This window comes from Dermacentor variabilis, chromosome 6 (assembly GCF_050947875.1).
Source record: "Dermacentor variabilis isolate Ectoservices chromosome 6, ASM5094787v1, whole genome shotgun sequence".
Lineage (NCBI taxonomy): Eukaryota > Metazoa > Arthropoda > Arachnida > Ixodida > Ixodidae > Dermacentor > Dermacentor variabilis.
Window position 1 is genome coordinate 12899498 of NC_134573.1, and position 27117 is coordinate 12926614.

General features: G+C 44.7%; 1 protein-coding gene across 2 annotated transcripts in view; it reads left to right on the top strand.

Annotated features, from left to right (window-relative positions):
- The window catches only part of LOC142584628 (germinal-center associated nuclear protein-like), a 559187-nt gene that overhangs the window by 521370 nt on the left and 10700 nt on the right, over window positions 1-27117 (top strand). For both annotated transcript variants that reach the window (XM_075694780.1, XM_075694781.1), the window contains exon 26: window positions 17722-17796. In XM_075694780.1, coding sequence (XP_075550895.1) covers window positions 17722-17796 — 75 coding nt within the window. The remainder of the gene's footprint in view (window positions 1-17721; window positions 17797-27117) is intronic.

Consider the following 27117-nt stretch of genomic DNA (forward strand, 5'->3'; position numbering starts at 1 on the left):
TATAACAGGAAGGGCAAGTACATATGGTAGTATTTACGAACAGAGAATATAAATACATTATATAATCGTAGGTGTGTTATTGCAAAGGTTATGGCTTCGCTAAACAAAAGAATTAAGTAGTTCATCACAGATGCAGTATTCGGGTACAATATACTATAACAAAAAAGAATCTGAGAAAACAAGAAACCAAACAAGAAAAAAAAATAACACCTGAAAATGCATGTGATATAAAATACCTAATGAACATGACAAACAGGATGCAGTCATGCGTTTGATGCATCATACAAAAAGAACACTTATAGATTAAAGTGTTAGGCTATGAAGATCGGTAATAAACCTGAGTATGTAATTCAGAGCTGTAAGGCAAGGAGATGTTCTTCCACTGAATTAGCAAATGTATCTAATGAGGGGCTGTTACTAATGAATTGACTCAGTTTATTCCACTCTCTTATCGCTAAAGGAAAGAATGAATTCTTAAAGCAATCGGTATGAAAAGAATGCTCACTGAGTGTTTGTGTGTTTTTATGCCGCGTTGGCCGTGTTTCATTTCTGGAGATGTATCTAGAGGTATCAATATTAAGGTTGTTGTGTAAGCGCTGGTAAATAAGTTTAGAACGGGCTAGTACAGCTCGATTTAGTACTGTTAGGATTCCGGCTTTGTTAAGTAGTTCGGTGGGCGAGTCTGTTAATTTATGTTTATTGTATATATACCGTAGAGCTTTCCTTTGTACACCTTCTAGTTTTTTAATTAGTTGTTTAGTGTATGGGAACCAGATAACATTTGCGTACTCAAGGACTGACCTGACGAAAGTTTTGTAAGCCAGAAGTTTTGTATCGGGTGGTGCTAGTCCGAGGTGTCTTACAAGAAAGAAAAGGTGTTTCATTGCAGTTGCTGTAACGTTATTTATATGGGAGTTCCATCTGAAGTCATATGTTAACGTTAATCTGAGGTACTTGTGATCATGAACTCGTATTAGTGGCACGTCGTTAATGGTATACATAAAGCTCGAGTTACTTTTTTTTCTGGTGATTGAAAGAACAGCAGATTTCTTAGTATTGATAGTCATTTGCCAGTGGGCACACCAGTTAAACAAAGCTTTCAAGTCGTTGTTTAATGTTATGTGGTCATCATGCGAGTTAATATTTATATAAAGAATGCAGTTGTCTGCAAATAGCCTAATGTCTCCTGTGATTCTTGTGGGTAGGTCATTAATAAAAATTAGAAATAAAAGGGGAGCCAGAATGCTTCGGACTCCCTATGTTACCCGGGCTTTCCGGGAAATCTGTCCGTTCACTTCCACAAACTTGGTACGGTTAGTAAGATAGTCGCAAATCCAGTCAAATATGGGGCCTGTACCTAATGTAATCTCAAGTTTCCTTATGAGCTTTTTGTGTGATACCCGACCAAATGCCTTCGAGAAATCGAGTAGGATGAGGTCGGTTTGTCTTTGTTGGTCGATATTAAATGATATGTCGTGGGTTAGTTGCAGTAGTTGAGTGATTGTAGAAAGGCCTCTGCGAAAGCCATGTTGATAGGGTGATATGATACTCTCCTTTTCTAAGAAAACGGTTATATGTTTTAGTATAATGTGTTCTAGAAGCTTGCACACGGTACTCGTAAGCGAAATCGGCCAAAAGTTGGACGGGTCGTCTTTGCAGCCTGACTTATGTATTGGGACAACTTTTGCAGATTTCCAATCCCGTGGAAGAACAGATGATAATAATGATTTGTTATATATTATACAAAGGTACTTCGTCATCCATTCTGCATATCGTTTCAAGAAAGTGTTAGGTATTTTATCCAGGCCTGGCCCTTTTTTTGTGTCCAGGTTTAGGAGAAGGTTCAGTACTGACGGTGAGGGGGCTCAGTGTGCTGTTAACGATGATGTCAATTTGGGGCAGTTTCCCATTGTCAGGTGTGAAGATAGAAGAAAAATAGTTATTTAGTGAATTGGCGCTTTGTTTGCTAGCTTCGGGCGACACTTGGGGATCACTTGATGCCTTAGGTTTAAGGTAGTTCCAGAATTTGCTCGATGAATTTCTTAGGAATCCTTGAAGTGTGTTTGTGTAAAAGTTTGACTTCGCTGTCTTTATTTTAGATTTCATGTCTTGGCTAGCTAGAGTAAGATTACTTCGAGATGAAGGTTCAGGTGCTATTCTCATTGATTTTTTTCAGACGCTTGACTTTACGTTTGGCATGAATGATGTCACATGAGATCCAGGGATTGTGCTTCCTCGTTTATTTAACTTTAGAAGGTGCATACTCAGAAATACAATGAAACATAATTTTTTTTAAATCATGCCACAATGTTTCGATGTTCGTAGTGGAACGTATTGAAAGTTCTTCAAAGGCGGTAATTTCGTTAGATAAGTAGTCTGTAATACTCGTATCGTCTGCTCTACTGAAGTCCGGGTAAGTAATGCGTGGTTGAGAAGAAAATGTATTCTGAGCAGGTACAACACATAAAGTAATCTTATGGTCAGACAGGCCATCAATGAATTCAAGATGCGTTTGCTCTAACGGGAAATGATGGCTCAAAAAAACTAAATTAAGTGTGTTAGAAGTAGTTCCTTGAACATGTGTGGGCTCTGTTACGATTTGGCTGAGATTCAATGAAAGCATGCGTTCGAAAAGCATATCAGCACTTGGTGAGTGGTGTTCAAGTGTTTGCCAGTTCACATCAGGCAAGTTAAAATCCCCTAGAAGTATTAGTCTGGAACCTAAAACGTTATTTTGCGCATACAAACACAGTCTTTCCATCACTTCAACCTCACATGAGGGACTACGATAAATACAGCCGACGACAATATTGCATGTAGAAAATGTTAGTTTACAAAAAATTCCTTCCACTCCTGTGACATCAGGTAATTCGATACAAGGGATTTCCTTTTTAATCAATAAGGCGACGCCACCACCACGTGTTAATCGGTCCTTCCGTACGATTACATAGTTTGGTGGTGTGATTTCAGCATCCCTGATATCGATTGTTAGCCAGGTCTCAGTTAGAGCAACAAAATCTGGTTCGATACCAAGAAGTAATGCCTCAAGGAAGTCAGTTTTCTTTAGTATGCTACGCGCAATAATATTGCAGAAAGTTATTTCGGACGTAGCGCGTTGCGCCAAGTGCGTGTTGGTTGCCTTTCTGCTTCCTGGTTTTTTTTTGCTCGAGGTAGCTGACTGTGGTTGTATTAGGGCCACATCATTTGTTTCGTCATCCCATCGGTAGAGGTCATCATTGATACGCAGTTTGTCGTAGGATAGCGATACCTTGTCCCCAGATTCTTTTCTAGCTTTCGCGTAGGTCCACAGTTTTTTTCCTGATGTTTCTTACATGCTATGAAAAATCTTCGCCGATTGAAAAACTGCTCCCCTTCAGCTTATAGCAGTTGCTTAGGATTTGTGTTTTGTCGCGGTAGTCCAGGAGCTTCAAAATAACCGGTCTGGTTTTTTTAGCTGCTGGCCTGCCCAATCTGTGAATCCTTTCAATCGTTACATCTTCGACTTTGAGGACACTTTTAAGAATGTTTTCGTGCACTTTGTGTTCAAGTGAGCCTTCGTTTTCCTTAGCTTCCTCGGGAAGACCGTAAACAATTAGATTTGATCTTCTTGAGCGATTTTCAAGGTCGTCCACTTTTAGTTCAAGCGATATTAGTGCTTTCTGGAGGCTGTTAATTTATTCCATGCATGTAGAAACCTTGGTATCGAGAATGCTTAGGCTGTCAAGTTTTAAGTCGATGGATGTTAGACGTTCTTCCTTAATAAATGAAGGTCGTCTGCATCAAACATTACTAACACTTACATAACAAACATTGCTAATTACATTTCTAACTAATTACCTTGTGGCACATATTTCAATTTACAAATTCTAGCCAGGGAGTTCACAAGGTGGATCTACATGGGACGAATTCTCAGGATGACACCAGTTTCGAGATATTAATTTCCAAACTTTGTGGAGAAATGCAGCGACATTCATTTTCATTTATTTTCACCTTAAAGGCATGGAGGCATTACATAAGGGAGGGCTTTAATCCATGCGGCAATGTCAGAACAAGTGAACAGAACAACAAAAGGAACAACAACAAACAAAAACAAGCAAGAAACTATTGGGAAAAAAGGGAAACATTGCGTTGCAGTAGGGGTCGGTATGACGGGTAATTAAGCGATGTGGTCACTTAACATTTCGCGGGACGATTTACGGTCAGTGCATGAAACAATGTTTTCTGGGAGGACATAGTTACTTACATTCCAGTCACTTTTGTGCTTCAATGCAAAAACGATGTTTTGTTAAAGTAAGTGGAACAACAGTGAATTTTTACAAGTTTGATGGCGCATATCTCGTAAATGGTCTCATCTACACAATTCTTTACAAGTGGACATGCCTTGCACTCTCTCCCGCTAGAATTTGTAAATTGCAATATGTGTCATAAGGTAATTGGTTAAAAACCTAATTACCATATTTTTGTCTATAAGTCGCATCCACCCTAATACGGCAGTTCTTCAAAACAAAAAATATATATATAAGTTGCACCGGTGTATAAGATGCACCTGTTCATTCTGTAAGCAATATAAAAAAAGATACAGTGACTTTCACTTCGTGAAGGCGGGTCATACCCAAACCTATTGGTGCCATTCCTATAGAATTGCAATAGCAATGATCCGGACACTCCAGGCACATTTCTGCTGTCGTGGTCGGCGCAAGGCGATGGCTTCCGTCCATGCTAAAGCACAGCAACACAGTCACCCTAAGTTTAGAGTGCTTCCCGCCGGGGCATGTATCTCCATTAAAAGCGTGCATCTTCGACAGCAACATCAGAAAAAAAAAGCAGTTTTGTCACACTTGTAAATATCTTTGTCAGCGTAACACTCCAGCACACCGGGCACACCGGGCACACCGGGCACACCGACATGCCTTCGAAGTGGAAACGCATGAGCTTCAGTCCTCTCAAGCCGTGCAGGTGAAGTTTGAGCCAATGTTGATCCTGTTTAGCGAAGTTTGGGTTAGGCCTGACCCCGTCGAGTTCGTGCACCCGCTACCGATAGAGCTGAACTTAAAAAATAAGCAGCCAGGACGAACGAAACCGCTCTTATAGTTAGGTTGCGGCCCTATAGTGATTTGATAACTACTCTTCATTTCACATGGCACATACACAATAAGGGGCAAGCGGCGACACAGCACTGTGCCAACATCTTGTGCTTTGGTCATTGTACCCGAATGCTGCCGGTCGCATTCCTGTAGATGGTGAGTCTGTGTGTGTTGTTACGCTGACATTCCTTAATTCCAAAGAAGCATTGTTTACCTCTGCGTCAAACAGGAAAGGAGAGACAGTGCATTCGTTACAGCAGCATAAACTCGCTCAGTTGCCAACGGTGTCGGCGATGGCATCCGCCTTTTTGCGAGAGAACTACATGGCGTATAAGTGGGGACTTATGCCGAGCACAGTTGTCTCTAATAATACTTTATAGCACGCGCAAGCGAAGTATGATGAAGTTAAACAAAAGCGAGAATCAGTAGTGGCAGCCTGTAATATATATGTGTCTGGATCACAGTTGCAGTTGTTTAAGGGACTCGGCCGCTCATACTGACTCGTCTGTCTGTTTTGCTACATTTTGAGATTATTTCACATCAGCGATGCGCCGTTTCTACAATTACCGAAGCTTGCAGCGATCTGAAGCTGTAGAGGTAAACAAATGCGCTGCTTTGGCAAATCCCACGTGGAAGGCTGCGCTCGAAGGCTTCTTGAATATGCGAAATGTTTAGTGAATGCGTAAAAGGAATACAAAAATCGATGTGCAATCGCAGAAATCAGCGACAACGAACTCAAGGCAGCCGCGTCGGCAGACGGAACGCAGCGTGCCTTTATCGGCAGCGCTGTTACCACAACAGCGCACTCGGGCCTGTTCACCCACTATACTCGATGGGTGAACAACATGCTGCCCCGAAGAAACCATTAATAATTCATTGCGATCCACAAACCGGACAACCAACGTGCACTCAACACGGGCACTGGCACACAAATCAACCGGCGAAATCCCCAACACCCTTCCAAAACGTTTCCAGCGGCGTGCGTCAGAGGGCAACACAGGAACATGAAAGAGGCGGATTACGACACAGGTATCCAAGCATGCGGTTAGCATTACAGACATACTCAACGTGGGTGTGCCATGAGAGGTTGTTAGTGATATGAAGACCGAGATACTTGTATGAGTCAACGAGCATTAGCTGATTACTGTTAAGAAAGTATAGGTGCATGTTACTGCATTTTGAATGGCGGGAAGTTTGCGTAGTTTTAATTTGCTTATGTTAAGTTGCATTAGCCATTTACTGCACCAGAGTGACACATTATTCAGATTGTATTGCAGTTTACATGCATCAGATGGATTAGTAATTTATAGTAAAGTACACAGTCATCAGTGAAGAGCTTAATAAAGGAAAAAGTGATGCAGTCAGGGAGGTCGTTAATATAGACGAGAGGAAAAGCAATAGACCCAGCACCGATCCTTGCAGCACTCCCGATGTTACAGCAGAGGAAGGAGAAGAGTACTCATTAGCTGTTACATACTGTGTCTTGTTAGTCGAGAAGTCTTTAATTCAAGATAAGACATTAGGATCAATATTAAGTTTGCTGAGCTTAAGGTTAGTAAATTATGTGGGACCGTATCAAATGCCTTGGAAAAATCCAGGAAAATGTAGTCAGTATCAAAACCTAGGTCAGCATTAAAGAACAGGTCATTGATAAATGATAATAGCTGAGTTTCACATGAAAAGTGCTTTCTAAAGCCGTGCTGACAAGGGTTAAAAAATGCTGTTTCTAGGAAATTAACTAGTTGTGAATGGGGGGGGGGGGGGAATATGTTCTAGAATTTTGCAAGGAATACTGGTTAATGAGATAGGGTGATAGTTCTTGGGTGAATGTGTAGTACCTGACTTGTGAACAGGGAACCACCTTCCCATCTTTCCAATCGCCGGGTAGAATTGAGCACTGTAAGGACTGTTCAAAAATTTTAGAGAGAATAATAGATGAATACACACCAGTACATTTTGGAATTTTCGACGTGATTTTGTCGGGTCCTGCAGATGAAGATATTTTTAAGCCGCTAATTAGATTTGTTATACCGTCCCAATCTATTATAATAGGGCGCATAGGCGGGAAATTCCGAACCGCAAACAAAGGGTTACAAACAGGTGACACTTTATGAAAAACTGATGTGAAAGCATTACTCAGCACAATGCAGCATTCATTGACAGGAACAGTGATGTCGGAATGTTCAAAATGTATTTGCCTGTTAGTTTTGCTGCCAACAATGCTCCAAAATTTACGAGGGCTACTGCGCAAGTACGAAGGAAGCGCAAGAGTAAAAAAAACTTGTTTTGCTTCAGCAACCACGCAAAAATAAGCAGCATTAGCAGCTGGGTAATCTGAACAACATATAGTGAGGTTCGAACGTTTCGCGCATCGAAACAAGCGCTTCTCTTTGTTGCGTAGGCAGTGTAATGTTGTATTGAACCACTGGGAACATTAGTCAGATTGAACAATTTTTTGGGGTACATAACGATCAATAAGGTACAGTAATTTGCTTTTATGCATCAACCAGTTTTTGTTGACTGAGCGCTGATCAAACTCTGCAATAAATTCATCAACAAAGCGTTTACCATCATAGCCTGAACATCAGCTCTAGAAAAATCATGGATACGCTCTACACTTCTTTTTATACAAACACGAGCTTGGATATCAAAATGCAACACTAAGTGATCACTTATTCTTGACTGATAACTTAATGCAAAAACAAGGTCAGGTGGGGTAGTGAGGATAAAATCTAGGGTGTTAGAGCAATTAGGAGTAATGCATGTTGGTTGGTGGACGAGCTGAGTGAGGTTGAAATCGGAACATAGGTTTATGAATTGAGTACACTCAGACAAATTGTGCTCTAAAGGAACAAGTTGGGATTGCCATTTTATGTTCCGGAAGTTAAAATCACCCAGAAGGAAAAAAAGGTGAATTCTGATATCTTACAAATAATATGTTAAGGATATCGTTAAGATCATGACAAAAAGAGGGTGAGGTAGTAGGCCACCTTTAGCATGCGCAAAAAATGAAGTCGCGAGAGGAAAAATTTACATGTACACAAATCAGTTCCAGAGAAGAGGCAACATTAATAACTGAAGAGTTGAACGCGTCGGTAATGCCAATTAAAACGCCTCCACCTGAGCGAACGTCGCAATCATGCCGATAAATGTTGTATATGCTTCTGCACAATCGAATATTTCATGGTTATTTATTTTTGCTCACAACCAAGTTTTAATAAGAATGCTAATATCTGCCCCGTAAGAATCAATGATAGAAGAAAGCTGAGCACGCTTGTTGAAGATACTATGTGTGTTTGTAAAAAGTACTGGTAGATTGCTGTAAGGGGGTCGAGCCGAAGATTGCTACAGAGGCGGTGTTGGTGGGTTTGGGGTTACAGTTTAAGGTGCACACAGCTCTCGAACTGTTTCAAGTTTGCACACCATATCAGTGGCCACACAATAGATGTACGTCCTTTTATTCATTAAAAGCTTATTCAAGTGTAAAGAAAAAGATTGGTCTGCAGCCTTGCCAAACGCAATTAACTTTTTCCGTGATTGCCACGTTTCTTGTCAAAAGTCTTCACTGACAGAAACACCTTCATTTTTTAGTATCTTTTTCTGTGATGAAATGCTTTCTCGTGTTTTATATGAAACGAACGTGACAATTAGAGGACAAGGCTTGGAAGCCACAAACTATCCCAGTCGGTGTGCTCTAGAAATGTTATGGCCAGAAATGTTTAATTGAGGATGGCATGAAACAAGGTCACAAATGTGAGCTTCTGACTCCGCCCAGGTCTTGGACGGCTTGTCGGGGATTTCATAAAAGATCAGGTTGTCCCTCCATGAGTGATCCTCAAGATTATCTAACCTTGATTTGAGCTCAGCATTCTCACATTTAATAGCTGCAGAAACCATGCTACTAATATCTTTCGAGGGCTGTGCACCTTCAAGAGATTCAACAATTGTCTCAAGAGTTTGTAGTCTGGTTGATAGGTCTGAAACCTTTTGAGCAAGTGCGTCTTGACTTTGTTTAAGGTCACCAAATGCCTGCATTACCTCAGCATGACGGGATTAAAATTTTGATGAAAGTGCGGTTATGGCAGCTAGCACTTTTTCATCAGGCCCAGGGTTAGACTCAACATCACCACACATCATTAACTGTTTAAACACAAAAACGCATTGTTGTAACATGGCATAAAGAACACTTGGGCACGGGAGGAGCAGCAAGCATGCATTACTAGAATGCTTAGCATAAAGGGATGGTGCTTCACCGACCTGCACAAGGAAATTGAACGGAGGAATTAACGGCCAGCGCATGTCTGCCGCTCTCCCGTGCCCACCGAAGGCAGCGTGGCGATGCCAGTTCCTTAAGTAGGCCGGTAATGGCGCTGTCAGTGTTGATGCCGCTGGTTCGCCCAACGAAAAACTGTAGATGGTGCCCCAGCTCCATCGATGACGAAAGCACCATTCATCCACCATCGATGCCGCGAACTTCAAGTTCAGTGGTGACTGCACAGTCGTCAAAACGCCAGGTGTCGAAGGAAGCCATGTGCCAAGCAGAAGAAACTGCACAAGGAAATTGAACGGCGGAATTAGCGGCCAGCACATGTCTGCCGCTCTCTCGTGCCCACTATTTGCCCGATAATTGTGGAAATTCCGCAGCCCCTTTCTGTGTAAGAAAAATCAATCGGTGACTGTACTTATTTGTATAAAAGGTTGAATTTCAATGCAACAAAATTTTAACACAACGAAGCGAATCCAATTTTACCATCTTCATTATATTGAGGTTTAAAGGGACACTAAAGGCTAATACTAAGTCGACATGGACTGTTTAAATGCCGTTCCAGAAACCTTGCAATGCTCGTTTTGTGCCAAGAGAAGACAGTTTACGAGAAAATTGCATCTAAAGGGTACGAATACCTTTCTCGAAATTTGAATCTCCCGCCACCCAACCGCGGGAGTGGTGACGTTGCAGACGCTCTTTGCTGCCGTCGGTGAGTGAAACGGCATCCGACAGACGGCGATACCGAGCCAAGACAGACAAAGTCAGAGCGGCGGATTCTCCGCCGCAGCTGCTTTTTGGCCAAGTTGTGTAGACCGTTCGGGCATCTCGCGACATCACATGGAAAGTGAATTCTCTGCTACTTGCAGTTTGTGTGAGTTTCGCGAGCCAGAAAAACCACCACAACACTATGCGATAACTACTGAAACGTGAATGTGTGGGCGGTGCGCAGCCGGCAGAAAACAAAACCGTTCGACCGCCTGCGTGGTTGTCAAGGGTGATTTCAATCAATGAGTTCTTTTGTCTAAACATTAAATAAAACTGGACAAGTAGCATTTTATTTCGTCTTATAATACAATAGGAGGATGTTTTGTGCAGTGAGTCGTTGACTACTAGTGACAGAATTTAACCGAGGAGGGCTTTCGTCATGGGGCAAGTGCTTCAGTGTCCCAGGGGAGTCTCTAATCATGTCGTTCATTTACCTCAATTTCTCGATTATTAACCCTTTGACGGTCAATGACGTAAATATACGGCACCGCGAACAATTCAGAAGATGGTCGATGCCGTATATTTACGGCGCCGTCTGTACTTTTTAAAAAATTGGCTGAAGGCTTAGCTTGGTTAAGCCTGGAAGATTGCGAAAGCAATACCCTTGGCTGCACCTTGGTTTGGCTGATGGTGTGGACGTGGTTGTCCTTTGTTAAACTTATGGCTATACATCATCCGACATAGCACAAGGCAGCGCACCGACCACTGCGAGGAGCCGAGCTGTAGCCCCATTTATCCTCCTAGCGTGACGTCACACCAGCGAGCGCCCTCTCTTGGTAGCGCCGCAGCAGCGGTGCGCAAGGCTTCACCTTCACCATCGATGCCGCGAGCTGGGGCCCCGTCTCTCAGTCTAGCGTGATGTCACACGGTCACGTGACGCGGCAGCTGTATAAGGAGGCGCCACGACCACCGATGGGTCAAAAGTGCGAGCAGTATTGCTTTCGCAATAAAAGCGCGCCACTTTCCTAACTTTTCTTTTTCTGTTATGTGCTGCCACTATGTGGGGATACAGGGAATTTTTTTCGCATGCCTCCCTCTCTCGGTTTTCGTTGCATAGTTTGTTTTAGTGCTAGTTTGCTCCCGCGCGTCTATATACTACCGCTCGCACATTGGCGTGCGCGCGGGCAGGTGGTCGTCTGGGTTTTGTTTTGCGGGCAGTTTCGGCTTTTTGCGCTTGCGAAACTGATGGCTATCTCGTTCGTAATCTCTCGAAGGGCGACCGCTTGTTTCTCGTTCTTCTAGTGCTCACAGGGGTGCGCATAGAAAGGATGCCGCTGGGCATGCGTTTCCGTTTCTTTTCTTTTTTTTAAGACTCACGAAAACTAATTGCCCTAGCTGGTTGGCAATAAGATGAAGATTAGCAGAAGTTTGTCACACGTGTTGCTTTTTTTGATGGACCCACAACCAAGCAATTTTCTTGAGTGCGCACACCTACGCAGTTCGATTACGCTATGGACTATATATTACACTATATATTAGTGTAAGAGCAGGAACATTTGAGGCATTTTTGAAATATTTTATTTAAATGTTGAAGCACACTAGAAAGGTTTGAATAAAATTATTTTTTTTATTTTACTGACAGCATTGTGTATGGTAGAGAAGGAACAGGGCAGATGCACAGTGCCAGTTGAATATTGGTGGCGAGTTCCATCACTGGAAAAGCTGGCGCCACCTTCGGCGTGAGGTGGCATGAGGGATCACGTGGACACAGTGGCTGCGTCAGCTGCTTCAGAAGCGCCAAAGCGAGCTGAAAACGAAAGCTTAAAGTCCCACCTGCACCGCGGTTCTGATTAAGTGGTGCTGCTTTACCGCCTTGGGTGTCAACTTGACAACATATGAAACTACTATAATAGGTAGTGGCTGCCTTTGGAGGCGTGCAGCATGGTAGGCTACTGCTCGGTGCCGTAGTGCCGGACGTACGCAATGGAGCTTGGTGTCAGCCTTATTCACGTGTAGCCACAGGGCAAGGAGCTGCGTGAAGCTTGGCTGGCGAAACTTAGAACCGGCAGACAGCCATCGGCTACAACTTGGGTATGCAGCAAGCACAAACGCGAGGAAGATTTGTTCTACGGCGTCGGGACTGCGCGATGTTCGGTGAGTAGCAAAAAACGCGCACTGAGACGCTCGCCCACACCCACTGCCCGGCTAATGCCAGGACGGTTTGGTGCTATTGGTGGTTTGGTGACTTATTGATGCTAGATACTGGCAAATTCACTGTAACGGAAAGAGAGCCGTAAGGCGCACAATAAAGAAAGGCATAGCATATAGTCATGTCTGTGTTAAGAATTAATGCACTGGATTACAAAAAAGAAGCAACGGGAAATCGCACGCTGAGAAGACCAATAAGCATACAGTGTGACGCAACTTGAGAAATAATATTGAAATGTCCAAGAATTTAAAAGACAACAAAAGATTGAATCGTCGTGACAGCACATCACAGTCGTTGTAGACGCTCTATAACGAAATTATTTTTGAACAGTTCTGATAGCGTACACGCAACAGGGGTTGCTTGTGTACTGTCAAAATGCTCATATGCTGCGGCCTAAAGCTCACGGCAGGGTGAAAAAACGCGCTTACAGCGAAAGCAAAACATTGTGCACGGACATGCATGCAGACGCGCAGTCGGTCACTGCAAACCCGTGCAATCGCTGGATTGCGGCTTCATTCTGTTATGCCTCATTTGGTTATACAGACAGCCCACTATAAGAACATATTTCACATAGTTTACTTTCAGCATTTGCTTACCTTTCACGCAAAAAGCCGGTTCAGGAGACTCCATCGCGGCAACCGCGCGTAGTGGTGTTCGCTGTACGTATTCGGTAAAGAGATAGCGTCTGTAAACGATTCTGCTGTTTGCCCAACATTATTATATAGACCGTCAAAAACTTCTCTCGTTTTGAGAGTACCTACATAAATGTCCAGGAGTGCTGCCGTGTGGTGTTATTATTGAGCGCCGAAAGCGAAACCTATGAGGAGCGTGCCGCGTGATCCCTCATACTACGCAAGGGAGGCGTTTCCGACAGATGATAACTCCGTAACTCCTCGCCCCCAATACTGAAATGTGCGAGTAGAGTTTGGATGAAGAGGAGGACGAAGTTTGGTTGGCTCACACACGGCACTGTGAACTGCTTTCACTGAGCGATACTTTTAAATTCATCTTGTAAATCAACATGATCCATTGTCACAATTATGGTGGAGGTGCTGGGTAAGCCGGGCACTACCTCGTGCTACCTAGTCTGCCAATGACAAAAGCCCAGCAGTACGAGCTTCGCCGCAGCCATCGACTTGCGGGCTTGGCACCACTACTTCAAGACATGAGCTCAAATGGAGATACCCAGCAACCGTCCACGAGGGCATCTACTTACCACTACAGGGAGCCTTCACAGGAAAACCCCCGGCGACAATGTGGGTGGGTTGCTCAGCCACTATCAGCGAGTGAGCCGATCCAACCACTGGAATGCTGCTAGTCAATTGTCTAATGTGAGATTGTTCCTTGATTTCACTGTGTTTTTATGGTTTGAGAACCATGAACACGCTTTGACAGCCTGGGAACTATTTGTGGAGGAAATTAAGAAATGCTTTAGAGACCCAGCAATAAAGAAGAAACATGCGGTGTGGACGCTGTCGCAGGGGGCTCAAGTTACCGGGGAGATTTGTAGAACATGCATTGAAGAGATACCAAAGTTGTGCAAGTCGGTGGATGCCCACATGGCAGAAGACAAGGTGGGCCATATTCTTAAAGGTATTGCCGAGGATGTTTATCACCTCCTCATTGGCAAGGAGAGTATGCAATCAGTCGCTGACATGATTAATCAATGTTGAACTTTCGAGGCCCTGAAAACATGTCACATCACTTCGAAGCTTGGACGTCTGGCCAACGTCACGACGGTTGCCACCGTCGATGTATGCCATGATTCACTACCTACCGACCTTTCCTCCACCATTCGTCTCATTGTACACGAGGAACTACGTTGGCATGCTTCTGTTTCTGTGCAAGCTAGAGAAACGCAGTGTGATATACCATCCACAACAATCAATGCTGCAAGTTTCAACGAGCACGGCTACTGCAACTGAGGGCCTCGGCTGAGGGCTCCACTACCAATGGCCTCTAGTGGCGAGCCAGCCCAGCTTTGTTGTTCTCTTCATCCAAACTCAACTTGCACGTTTCAATACGCTAAATATGTGCCTTGCCTGTGCTGCGCTAGACCACAATAATGCAGATTTTGCATAGATGCACTTTTAAGTATATAATGCCCATACCATGTGGAAAAGCTGTTACTGCACGTGTGAAGGACAGGTACACCAAGATTGTCGAGTTTATTTTTGCTTTGTTGTCACGATACTATGTCTCCCATCTAATCATTGTTGCACTTTATGCCTTCACGAGAACCCTTGGGAAAATTACTGGCAAGCACTGCCAAGAATAATGATATGCGGCGAATAACAACACACCAGAATATCATACTGCCTACAATTCTGATAGAAATACTGAATGTAATGTGAGGTGTGATTACTTCTCGTGTTTGCTCAACTGCTTTTCTGTTACAAAATTACTTGCAGGATCTATGTTGAGATACATTTGCAAGAGTGGTAGATGTAGCTCAGCCTCTTCTTTCCACATTCAACTGTGCAGTAATGCATACATGCAAACTTTGCTGAGGTTTTCATTCATTTATTCCTTGTACAACACCTGCCAGGAGTTTTGTCAGAGAAGCAAATAGTGAGTGCACTTAAACCTAGTAAGTGATGCTAGTCAACAAAATTGGTTGCAGCAAACAGCTAAGTATGCCAGAAAGGTAACAGCTGCATAAAACAATTAGGCGGAACTGATCTCACGATGACTGTCGGCAGTAATGCATTTAGCATTAAATCAATATAGTGACACAACGTATTGCTACTATTGAAGAGTTAAGTGCGAGGCATGTAATGCAGCTAGATTCCTCTTTCGCACTTCCGTAAGAACACTCGGAGCCATCTGGCGTTTCTGCCGCGAAGCCTGCGTGTGGCCACCAAAATGCATGGTGCGACAATGCGTTTGAACACAGAAGCGCGTCATGCAACAGCCAGGCTCCTCTCTCGCTTCTTTCTGCACACTGCGCCATCTAGTGGCAGTGTCAAGAAGTCCACATGTGGCCTCCAAGACGAGAAGTATGGCGTGCCTGTGCCTGCTGAGAATTCTCCCTCGCTTGCTGCACACTCACTGGTACACATTCAGTGACCCAAGTTGGTGAGAAGTTCATTGAGGAGCGGCACATACCCAGTGCAATTGTGGAGCAGCTTGCTAATGTGTCAAGTTGCAGTCCTTGAGGAATCCTTGGGAAATGGGTTCGAGTCCGCTCGGCATCGGAGAAACCTAAGGAATCGTCACTGTAAAGCGGCAGGCAGGCGGGCGGGCAGGGCAGGGCCGGGCCGGGCCGGGCAGGGCAGGCAGGGCAGGCAGGGCAGGCAGGGCAGGCAGGGCAGGCCAGGCCCGGAAAGCATGTGGAGTAAAAATGTTAACACATTAAAATACATAACCAAAAACGAACAAATGTTGCTGCTTTACAGGTAAGGTAGGTAGTGTTAAGGACAGTTGTAAGATTTGGTTGCTTGTGAGATTGGCTCCTTTAGCATGCTTCTAAAATATGAGTGCTTAAAATGGTGACACATGTGTGCCGACGCCTCGAGCTGGTAATTACCTGGCCTATTGACTTATTGACTAGAGGCACTCCACAGCAGCCTTGTTTATAAAATTCACTGCACTGCTTTTTCTAGAGAAGCCCCAAGCATGCTTTGATCAAGGGGTGGTCACTGGCTTTATTTACCACTGACATCCAGCAGGAAGATTTTTTTTTAAACAATGGTACGGCAGGCATCACTAGGACTGCTGTTATATTTCACTGCTAAGCTGATAAGTATTGAACGTATTGTATCATGTTGTGAAATTTCCCAATGATTACAATGAAATACAGAAGGATTTAGACAAGGTTGCAGAGTGGTGTGGTAAATGGGGCATGGGTATAAACCTTGATAAAACTATGCATATATATAGCATCAACGGGACAAATCTTGCATCCGTGTGTGAATATAAATACCTTGGTGTGTACTTGACCCTTCAACTATGCTGGCACCTTCATGATAACTATATAATTGCTAAGGCGTGTAGAGTCCTTGGCATGTTACATAGAAATGCGAAATGCTTTCCTTTAGAAACAAAGAACTTACTTTACGATAGAAACAAGGAACTTTACACAACTAACATAAGGCCAATACTGGAATATGCTTGTACCATCTGGGACCTCTGGACTGTGACATATGATGAAACTAGAAAGAGTACAAAGCTTAGCAGCCCGTTTTGTGGCTCAAAATTATACTTGGTATTTTAGCGCATCCAAAACAAAGGAAAACTTAGGCTGGAATACACTTCAAAATCGTAGAAAGACATTCAGATTCAAATTTTTGCTCAACATATATCATTCTAAAACTGACCTCAATCATCATAGCTACATAAAGGCACCAGAGTACACTTCTGCAAGGCGTGATCACCCACTTAAGATTAAAGAGTATAGGTGTAGAACAGAGCCTTTTAAGATGTCTTTTTTTCCTAAAACAGTCAGTGAATGGAACAGGTTGCCTTGTGATGTTGTATCGCTATCTTCAAGTGCTGCCTTTGCTTCAGCCATGTGATTTGCACTTCCTTTCTGTACTTTGTGCTTGCGCGATTATGCCCTGCTTGTCTTTTTTTTGAGTCAGCGATTTGCCCTGAACTGTTCATCGTCATCTTCATGTGTTCTATAATAACTGCTTTTATTTGTCAATGATATATGTTCTCTCTCCCCCCCCCACCCACTGTAATGCCAAACTCATGCTGTGGGTACTGTGATAAATAGTTAATTCTTTGCCAATGCTTGTATATTAAAAAATAGGTGACTCACCTGCGTCCATTCAGCCTTTGTGCATCCTTTTGTGCTGGCTGGCTATGAAGTGCTTACCGTCATGGCAAACCTAATGTACTGCAAGATAGCCAGTCATTATAAGTTCACAAGCATTGTATTGGTGTTTCCTTAAAATTATTAGTTTTGTGCACTTTTTGAGAATAGTGCTTTTCTTGGTGAGTTGCCACTATTCTTTTCTGTATCTGGTACCGTATGTTTGTCTGTAGCCTTAATTGTGAGTTGAGCCTGAACTAATGCAGTCTAAAAGACAAAGCTGATGATGATGGCTGACGATGGGGCTGTTCATAATGATGAACCATGTAGTTTATTCTGCAAGCCATGCTGATGATGACTATGATGGAGATGGAGATGACTACGACAAAAAGTTGGAAAGAAATTCAACCTCTAGTTGACGACGATCAAAGCTTGTTGTTAAAGCACAGCTCTCAAAATAAAATCATTTGGTTTGCACCCACCTTGTACTTGGCATAAGGCAGCACTAATGTGGATGAAGGACAAAGAAACAATGCTGTCGTCTGTATCAGTGCAAGTTTTCCTGCTCGTGAACATCTCATTACCGCGCCCAACTAAACCGAGCTTTCATCGACTTCATCTAAATGTTTCTGCTGCCCAGTGTGTGCAGACCCTTTTTCCAGAGATGCGCTTTGTCATAAGCTCTTTTGCTGTGCAGTGAGGCCGCCCCTGAAGCCTGAGACCACCGGCCTGCAACCAGTGACACCCGCTTCGAGTCTCGTCTCCTCTGCTGGTGGGTTGCTAGCTAAAGAAAGATAAAAAAAACTCTAATGTTTAGGGTTAAGTGTGCACAGAGTGGAGGCCTCCATATTGTATTCACAAGAGTTCAAACAAAAATTCAAAAGGACAAAGCAGAGTTTGTCTGGGAACAGCGTGCACAGCGTTTGACACCACGTGTGTGCTTGGTAGGGGAGGCACAAGGTGGGGGCGCGAGATTTGTGAGGCATATCACATTGACAGGGAAGGTGATAACTGTGTCAGCACTGCTTCACTTGCCTTGTCCAAAAAAGAAAAAATGTACTTACAGAACAGTCGGCCACATTTTGATTAGAATGTGATTGTACTGTTTTAACACTGTGCGCGCATGCACCAACCAAATGTATATATGTACCTTCGCTCGCAGTAAAAACCAGTTGATGTTTAGCGCTCGTCCTGCCGTCTTCTCTGTCTTTGTCCCTGCTATTTTGTGCTAGTCTTTTGAATAATGATGACGCACCAACTAGCCCAGCTTTCTGCCTTGATCGCTTTGATTTCTCGTGCATCGGGCCCTGTGCTTCCTTCTTTTATGTGTCGAGATCCCTCAGTTACATATGTGAACCTAATAGCAGTAACTACCTATTGGGCAAGAGTGCTATCCTTTGCCCTGAAGAATGGACTGGTACCACCAGATGTGCAAGCCTTGTTCAGCTCAGCTCATTCTCAGCTCATTCAGCTCAAACTCAGCTCAAACTCAGCTCAATCGAGCCCGTTCTCTAGTCCCAGCAGGCGTATGCATTATTTAAAGCAATCAAACCATAATTAATTTAGACGTGTTTGGCCACACATCGATTAATAGGACAACTCTCGGAGCTCGGCGAGCATGGAGCGCCAAACGTGCAACGCAAAAGAGCAAGAACGATGCTAGCATCCAACCAAAATGGAGCGGCGGAGTCCACATTGCCATGTCACCAGCTGAAAAAGCCGGAATACTTCATGCCTATTTGTGCCTTTATGCTTGTGTTTACCGCTGCTCATAACACTGTGTCGGCCAAATGCCTTCATAACTGCGCAGTCGCCATCATCGATCGCATCGATAGTGACTGCACTTTCGTCTGCAGCAGTTGCAGCAAAAAGTAGTTTCATTTTGACTCGGTGCGCGAGTCGGCTGCGCGCCTAAAAACTGCGTAGTCGCCATTTTGATGTTATTGGGTGCAGGATCACTACAGAAAGAGGCAAAAGCAGCACGCAGAAACATACACACATCAGACTTGTGTTGACACACTTAACACATTAAAACGGCACACAAACGCGACAGTTCCCGAAATTTGACACGCAGCTATATATATGTATTGATAAAATATAATTGGCGTACGGTTCAGGCGGAAGCATGTGTCACCATGTCGGAGACGTCGTGGAACCAGTGTCGGCCAGCAGGGTCGGACCGCTTTGCGGGACTCAGGTGGCCCTGCGCCACAGTCGATATACTGGAGCCTCTGCGTGCCCGGCTTCTCACCGGCGGGTTTTTCGCTTCGGAGCCCACAGCAACAGCCACCATGTCACATCCACAGCTGGCGGGGTGGCCCTGTGGCTGCTCACCCGAATGCTCGTTCACCCTGGTTCAAGACCGCCAGCCCTCCTGGACCAGTTGCCCAGCGGATGAACTGGACGAGATAGCCTCTCAGTGGGCGACAGCGTTGATTCGGGTGCAGCGTCGTAACGCGGGCAGCGATAGCTCCTATGGGCCGGACACCCAGCGATGAAGCTCTTCGCCCTCGAACGCCGAACCTCACACACTGCTCACGCGACGGGCCACACTCCCTCGCGCCATGCCTTTTGAGGCACCACTGTCGACACTCCCGAATCAGTGTAGATGATGATGATGAGGGGCCCTTTCGCACGTACCCACTCACAGGTATTTGCCAGGAGTCAGTCTCCTCTTCACCACCACACGGCACACTGCCTTCATGTGTTTATGTTTCCCACTGCCGCGTACCACATATCACAGCCATCCACGATCGTTTCGATAGTGATCACTGTTTCTTACGCAGTGGTTGCAGCAAACGGTAATTCCATTTTCACTCAATGCAAAGCTGTCAAGGATGAAGAGCACCGGCTACACCGCACTGGATGAACAATCTTTTGGCAACCAGCTCCCCAGCGAAAAAATAATCCGGTTGTGTGCACGTTGGTGAAGAGCATGTCTCGGATGAAGACGCACCCCGGCCACGCTGCAGACTTTCACCAGGCCTTTGCCACTAACCCCCGTATTTAAAATGCATCTTAACTTGAAGCCCATGCTTGACTTGATATAAATGATGCCTCGTGTGAACGTGCCCATGACGCTCATAGCGTATCCTTTGGTGCGTTTGCGACAGGCGTCCTTTATATCAAGTCAAGCATGGGCTTCAAGTTGAGATACATTTGTGAATATGGGGGTGAGAGTGGTAATCAGTCACGAGATGGCAAGAATTGTAGCTTCTGCACTGCTTTCCTGCAAGATAGAAATAGGGCTTGCTGATTGATTCAGTAAGTAAAAGCATATTGACGTAGTAAGCATTTGTTTATGGTTTTCTTGATATCCTCAATAATTCAACATTTAGCTCATGCAGACATTCATTTCAGTCCCGTGAAATATGAATTACGGTTTTACTGTAGTTTCGTTGGCAGCTTTTGGTCGTACATGCCAATGACAATCCGATCAATGGATCAGTTCGTCTTTTAAGTTGCCGTAGTCGCACCGCTCAGCTGGGGAGTGCAGAGCTGTGATGGTCTGTTATTGATTCGCCTTCGTCTTGTGCACAGCAGTTGAAAAGCGCTCTCTCCTAAATGACGTTTCTCTTTATGACAAAGTGACGGTCAAAGGCTTCAATGACTTTAGTGTACTTCTCTACACTGGCTGGCATTTGACAAAGTGCCGTGAGGACATCTTGAGCCTTTTTGCCCATGATGTAAATGAGCGAGTTGATTTGATCAGTCTGATTGCTGATGAAGACCGCTGGCAGTTCAAAAATGCTGAGGACTTGCCAACGTGAGATGACCATCCTCAAGCTTCTGACATGATGTGTGACAACGATGTGCAGTAGGGTGATTCCACGAGAGATCGAACGTGCACATCCACTTGATATGTATGTATTGATTTTTGTATGCTATCGAGCCCCACAGGGACGTCTGTGTCAGCAGGCGTTTGGTGTGTTACGACACCACGTACCCGAGCACACGAGGGTTGGCCTCTCCCGCGTGTAGCCGTGCGTGGCTTAGCCATGTCTGGGAAAAAGAGGGTCCTGGGGGTTGAGCCGATGCCGGGTGTTTGGACCTTTAAGGCCCTCCAGCGGAGGCAACACACCTCTTTGGCCTCTGCTTCATGTAGACGGCACCCCCGGACTGACCCACCCGGGGGTAATCGGCAGTCGCCTTTTCCTGTCTCTCTCTTCACACACCTTCGTCTTTCCCTCTCACTTTTAGTCTTTCCTGTCTTCTTTTTCTTTTGATAACTTCCAACATTTCTGGCGGCGAGGGTTAACCTGGTGTGGTATTACCTACCTTGATTATAACATGTGGTTATAGCGACGACGTACAGTTGGCACGGTAGGGCTTGTTTCACCACATACCTTGCCTTGTCCCCTTGTTGGGCTCGGTGCTGGGTGACTGGCATCGTCGTTGAATACTCAACATATTTCATGGGAACTTCCAACCCCTTCTCAACTGATCGTCCCTCTAAAAGGGGGCGCACCGATGCTGCATTTCAGTTTTCTCTGAAAGCCACTCAGACTTTCCCGAAATTTCACGTTCACAGTGATAAATCTGACAAGAAGGCACAAACGATTTCACCATTCATTGTGGCGAAGTATCTCACAGAGACCATTGGAGGTGGCTATAAAATCACCAAGCTGGCCAGTGGCGACTTATTACTCAAAAGACAAAGCACAACACGACAAGCTAACAAACCTTGTAGAAATTGGAGACATCCCTGTCAGTGTAACAGCACACCGAATCATGAATACGGCCAAAGGCGTAATTTCTGACATTGACTTGATAGACTTGACCGAAGAAGAACTCCTGGAAGGATGGAAGCTTGATGAAAACGTAATAAGCGTACAAAGAATAAAGATCAGACGGGACAACAAGGAGCTGCCAACTAAGTACCTGATAGTTACCTTTGGCTCTAGCACATTACCAGAGACATTAGAAACTGGATATATCAAAATCAGAGTATGACCGTACATCTCCAACCCGCGACATTGTTTTAAATGCCAGAGGTTTGGCCACGCTTCCCAGAGCTGCAGAGGGCCGCTAACATGTGCGAAATGTGGCATCAATGATCACTCTGCAGATGACTGTAAGGCTGAGCCCCATTGTAGCAATTGTAATGGTGGCCACCCTGCATATTCTCGATCATGCGCAGTCTGGAAAAAAGAAAAAGAAATAATTGTGATAAAGGTAAAAGAAAACATAACTTTCAGAGAAGCAAGCCAACGCATCTCACCAACATTTGCACAGAGCACATCTTTTGCCGAAGTGGTACGTCGGGAGGCAGTACCACGACGGCACTTGGCAGACGCCAGCACCACGCGTAGCGAGTGTGCGGCAACGCCACCCGCCCCCATGGCGGGAGCAGCGAAGGCTACCCTACCTCTCCCGAATTTGACCACAGTGGAGGCCTCTGCTAGTGCTGGCACCAGTCAGCCCAGCTCAGAGGTCAAGAAAAACCCACCAACCACCAGGACGGTGGGCTCCAGGGCCTTGTCTTCCGAGACAAGGCTTTCACGGAAAACACACCGCTCGCAAGAGCACGTGTCCAGTGCCTCTCAAGAGGCCATGGACACAACACCCAGTCAGAAGGCGCAGTTGACGCCTAAGGAGCGGCGCGATTTTGTCGACCGCTCCAAAAAAGAAAAAACTCCAATTACAGGGCCCCAAAAGGGCACTGTAAGCTAAACCAAGTTCATTCTCACTTGAAATCTAAGCATAAACACTTCCTTCGTCGCTATGCGATATTTCGGAAGGATCGCGATGATGCCCTCGCATCATCCTGCAGCGTAGCCATCATAGCTGACAAATCTATAGCCTGTCAATACTTACAGCTACAAACACCCCTTGAGGCAGTGGCTGTTTGAGCTGTACTTTTAAATAAACTGATAACCATCTGCTCTTTATATATACCGCCGCATTTTCAGCTTCACAAACAAGAATTCCAAACATTAATAGATCAGTTACCTGAACCATATCTTGTGCTTGGAGATTTAAATGCACACAGCAACCTATGGGGCAACCTGCGCTGTGACGCGAGAGGTTGCTTGATTGAACAGTTCCTTTTTTCTTCAGGTGCATGTCTTTTGAATGGGAAGGAGCCCACGTATTATAATCTGGCAAACAAAACATACTCCTCAATAGATCTTAGCATTGCATCTCCTACTCTTCTACCTTACTTTAAATGGAAAGTTATTAAAAACCCTTACGGTAGTGACCATTTCCCTGTAGCTCTATGCACACCAATGTCTAATGAATGTCCCCCACAATTGCCTCACTGGAAAACTGACTCTGCTGACTGGGAAAAGTTAAAAAACTTGCTTCTTTATCCTGGGACGACATGAGTGCTTTAAGCATAGATGCTGCGGTTAAATATTTTACGGTTTTTCTCCTTGACACCCTCCTCCAAATATATCGCTGTAACAAGTGGATTGTCCCCAAAACGCAGTCTTCCATGGGAGAATGATGAGTGTCGAGTAGCACGTAAGAAGCAGAACAAGGCATGGGGTTTACTTCGGGATTCTCCGACGGCAGAAAATCTAGTCAATGTCAAGCAGGTCAAATCCCAGGGTCAAAGAACGCGGCGACAAGCTAGCAGAGAGAGTTGGAGAAAGTATATATCGGGCATTAACTCTTACACTGACGAAACAAAGGTTTGGAATAGAGTGAATAGAATAAAGGGTCGACAGTCTTACTCTCTGCCTTTAGTGAATACTCAAGGCGACAGCATGGAAGATCAGGTGAACTTTCTTGGCGAACATTTCGAACAGATATCCAGCTCGTCGCACTACTCTGAAACATTCCAAAGGTACAAAAGGCAAATAGAAGGACAATTATTAGAACGGAAAAGCACAAAATACGAGGCATACAATAGACCTTTTTGCGTGGCAGAGCTTCAGGCAGACCAAAACAGCTGCAACAAATCTGCCCCCGGATCTGACCGCATCCTATATGAAATGCTTAAACACCTGCCGCCTGAAACACAAGAAACTTTTATTTGTCTCTACAATTCTGTATGGTCGTCCGGCCACATTCCCTCTGCTTGGAAAGAGGTCATCATAATTCCCATTTTGAAACGGGGTAAGGACCCTTCTTTGGCAAATAGTTATAGGCCTATAGCATTGACGAGCTGCTTATGCATAGTTTTTGAGAAGATGGTAAACAGTCGCCTGGTCCACTATCTAGAAATAAACAAGAAATTAGACCCATATCAATGTGGTTTCAGAGAAGGCAGATCGACAGATCAGCTTGTGCGCATGGAAATGTACATTAGGGATGCCTTTGTCCACAAACAGCTTGTATTATCAGTGTTTCTTGACATGGAGAAGGCGTATGATACTTCGTGGCGCTTCGGGATCCTTCAGGATCTTTCTGCATTGGGCATTCGCGGCAACCTGCTTATAATACTTGAAAGCTATCTCTCTGGCAGAACATTTCGTGTTAGAGTTGGCAGCGTGCAGTCCCGACCATTCATACAGGAGACAGGTGTACCGCAGGGTGGAGTACTGAGCTGTACGCTATTTATTGTTAAAATGAACTCCCTCCACACCGTATTACCTCGCGCACCCTTCTACTCCGTCTATGTAGACAATGTACAGATAAGGTTCAGGTCATGCAATCTTAGCATTTGCGAGAGACAGCTACAGCTCGGCTTGAATAGACTCTCAAAGTGGGCGGACGAGAATGGTTTTAAATTGAACCCCCAAAAAAGCACATGCATCCTGTTTTCAAACAAGAGAGGTGTACTACCACAACCAGATATTAACCTTAATGGAGAAAGACTAACTGTCAACCTCGAACACAAATTCTTAGGTGTTACCCTGGACACAAAACTTAACTTCATTCTCCACTTAAAATATCTGAAATAAAAGTGCCTCAAGACCATGAACCTCCTCAAGCTGTTCTCTCGAACAACCTAGGGCAGTGACGGGAAGTGTCTGCTTAGCCTGTATAAGAGTCTCGTACAATCACGCCTCGACTACGGAGCCGTGGTGTACCACTCCGCAACTGAGAGTGCACTAAAGATTCTCGACCCCGTCCACAACCTCGATATACAACTGGCAACAGGTGCCTTTAGAACTAGCCCTGTTGAAAGTCTGTACGTCGAGGCCAACGAATGGTCCTTATATCAACGCAGAACATTCTTAAGTTTTTCATACTACACTAAGGTAAAATCAGACACCGAGCATCCATGACATTCCATCGTTAGCGACCTGTCCGCTGCCAGATTTTACAGTAACCGCCCACGTATTAAACTCCTTTGAGCCTACGCTTGGAAGCAGTGGCGGAAGAAACAGACATCCATCTCCCAGAAAATATCCTAATGCCTCCCACTCGCCTTCCACCGCCTTGGGAATGGCAGACCATGGAGTGCGATATCTCTTTTGTCGAAATAAAAAAACATGCACCTGAGGCACACATACGATCACACTTCTTCGAACTGCAAGCGAAGTAATGCTGTGCCGAGTTTTATACAGATGCTTCCAAATCATCTGCTTGTGTCGCGTATGCAGCTCTTGGGCCATTTTTTTCTACCTCCAGTACTCTAAATCCTAACACAAGTATTTTTACGGCTGAAGCGTACGCAATACTCTCAGCTGTAAAGCACATCAGACAAACAAATCTGAATAAAGCCATCATCGCCATCATCTTCACAGATTCATTAAGCGTAGTAAGGGCCTTAATGAGTTTTCGAAAACATAAGAACCCTGTTTTTAATAAACTATACGCACAACTATGCTTAGCCTTAATATACAACCAAAACATTGTCCTATGTGGGGTACCTGGCCATAGGGGCATAAAAGGTAATGTAGCTGCTGACGAAAATGCAACGTCAGTCGCCTTTAAAGGGAAGCTGAAACACTTTTCGAAAAAAATGAGTTCTCTGCGGCATTCTACAGTTTTGAGTTCCCTGAACACGAATATCTGGTTCAAAAAGGGCAGAAACAAACGCAAGCAGCTGTTTTTTGATGAAAACGCGCACCAGCGCCTCAGGGCATCGCACGAACGCCGCTGTTGCCCATGATTGGTCGGGGCCGCTGTGACGTCATTCGTGGCAGTTGCCGGTCGGCGCCGCCGTTTCAGAGCGTAGCACGCTGTTCTGTTCTGGCTTCATAGCTGAGTTGTAAGCATTATGGAACGTTCTCGCGGTCTCGGGCAGCTTGTATTTTCGCCGTACATGTTCGAACCGACAGCCGATACGGAAAACGATAGCGGCAACGACAATGTAGAGTGTGCCAACAGCGAGAGCGATGTGTGCACCTTCTCGCGCGTTGGAAATCTTAGCTGGTACGTATGTTGTTATTTTTTTTTTCATGTAGCTGCACGTTCCGATGACGGGAGAAAAAGTGCGCTAAAGTGTCACTGGGAACATGCTGCTGGAAGAATGACGAAGCACTAACTTCTCATTAGATTGTAAACACGGGTGCAATTCCGCAATGTCAAGCACCTTGTCGCTGCTTGTCTAAAGTCCCCTGGTTTCTTTAGTGTTGATACACGATTGCGAACATAAGTGCCACGTTTCAAAGCACGCACATGCAGTGCTGCGAGGTACAGTCATGGAAGTTGCTTATCATACACATCCAGAGATGGCCAAAGGTATTATATGTGCAATATTCACACTGTGGTTCGACGACTTTGCGATTGTGGCTCGATCAAGAATCAGTATGCGTGCTCCATGCTAGTGTTCACATTAAGATATCGGGCAGTTTTAGCACCGCCGTATGGTAAACACGATAACTGCAACCGTACGTCGAATGTCACTTGGCAAGCCTATGCTCCATTTCATACCTCAGGTGCAACGCTGTGGAAGCTACGCACGAAGTCCGGTCACCAAAATTTATCACTGCACGCGTTTCCGTCTATGCTTCGCAGCATGCCAGCGGTGTTTGCTCGCGCGAGCATACACGTGAAGCTGCCGCGACAGGCTGCAATTAAAAAATGCCGAAAAGAAAATTGATTTAAAAGAACGTGTTAGCAGCCGTATAAGTACACGGATTGTTTCTATGGGTAAATTCTTTTTTTTTTTTTCATTCAGAACTGAGCTTATATATAGAAAATCTTCTCAAAAATTGGGTCAAGAAACACCGAACTTTTTCTGTTCGAACTC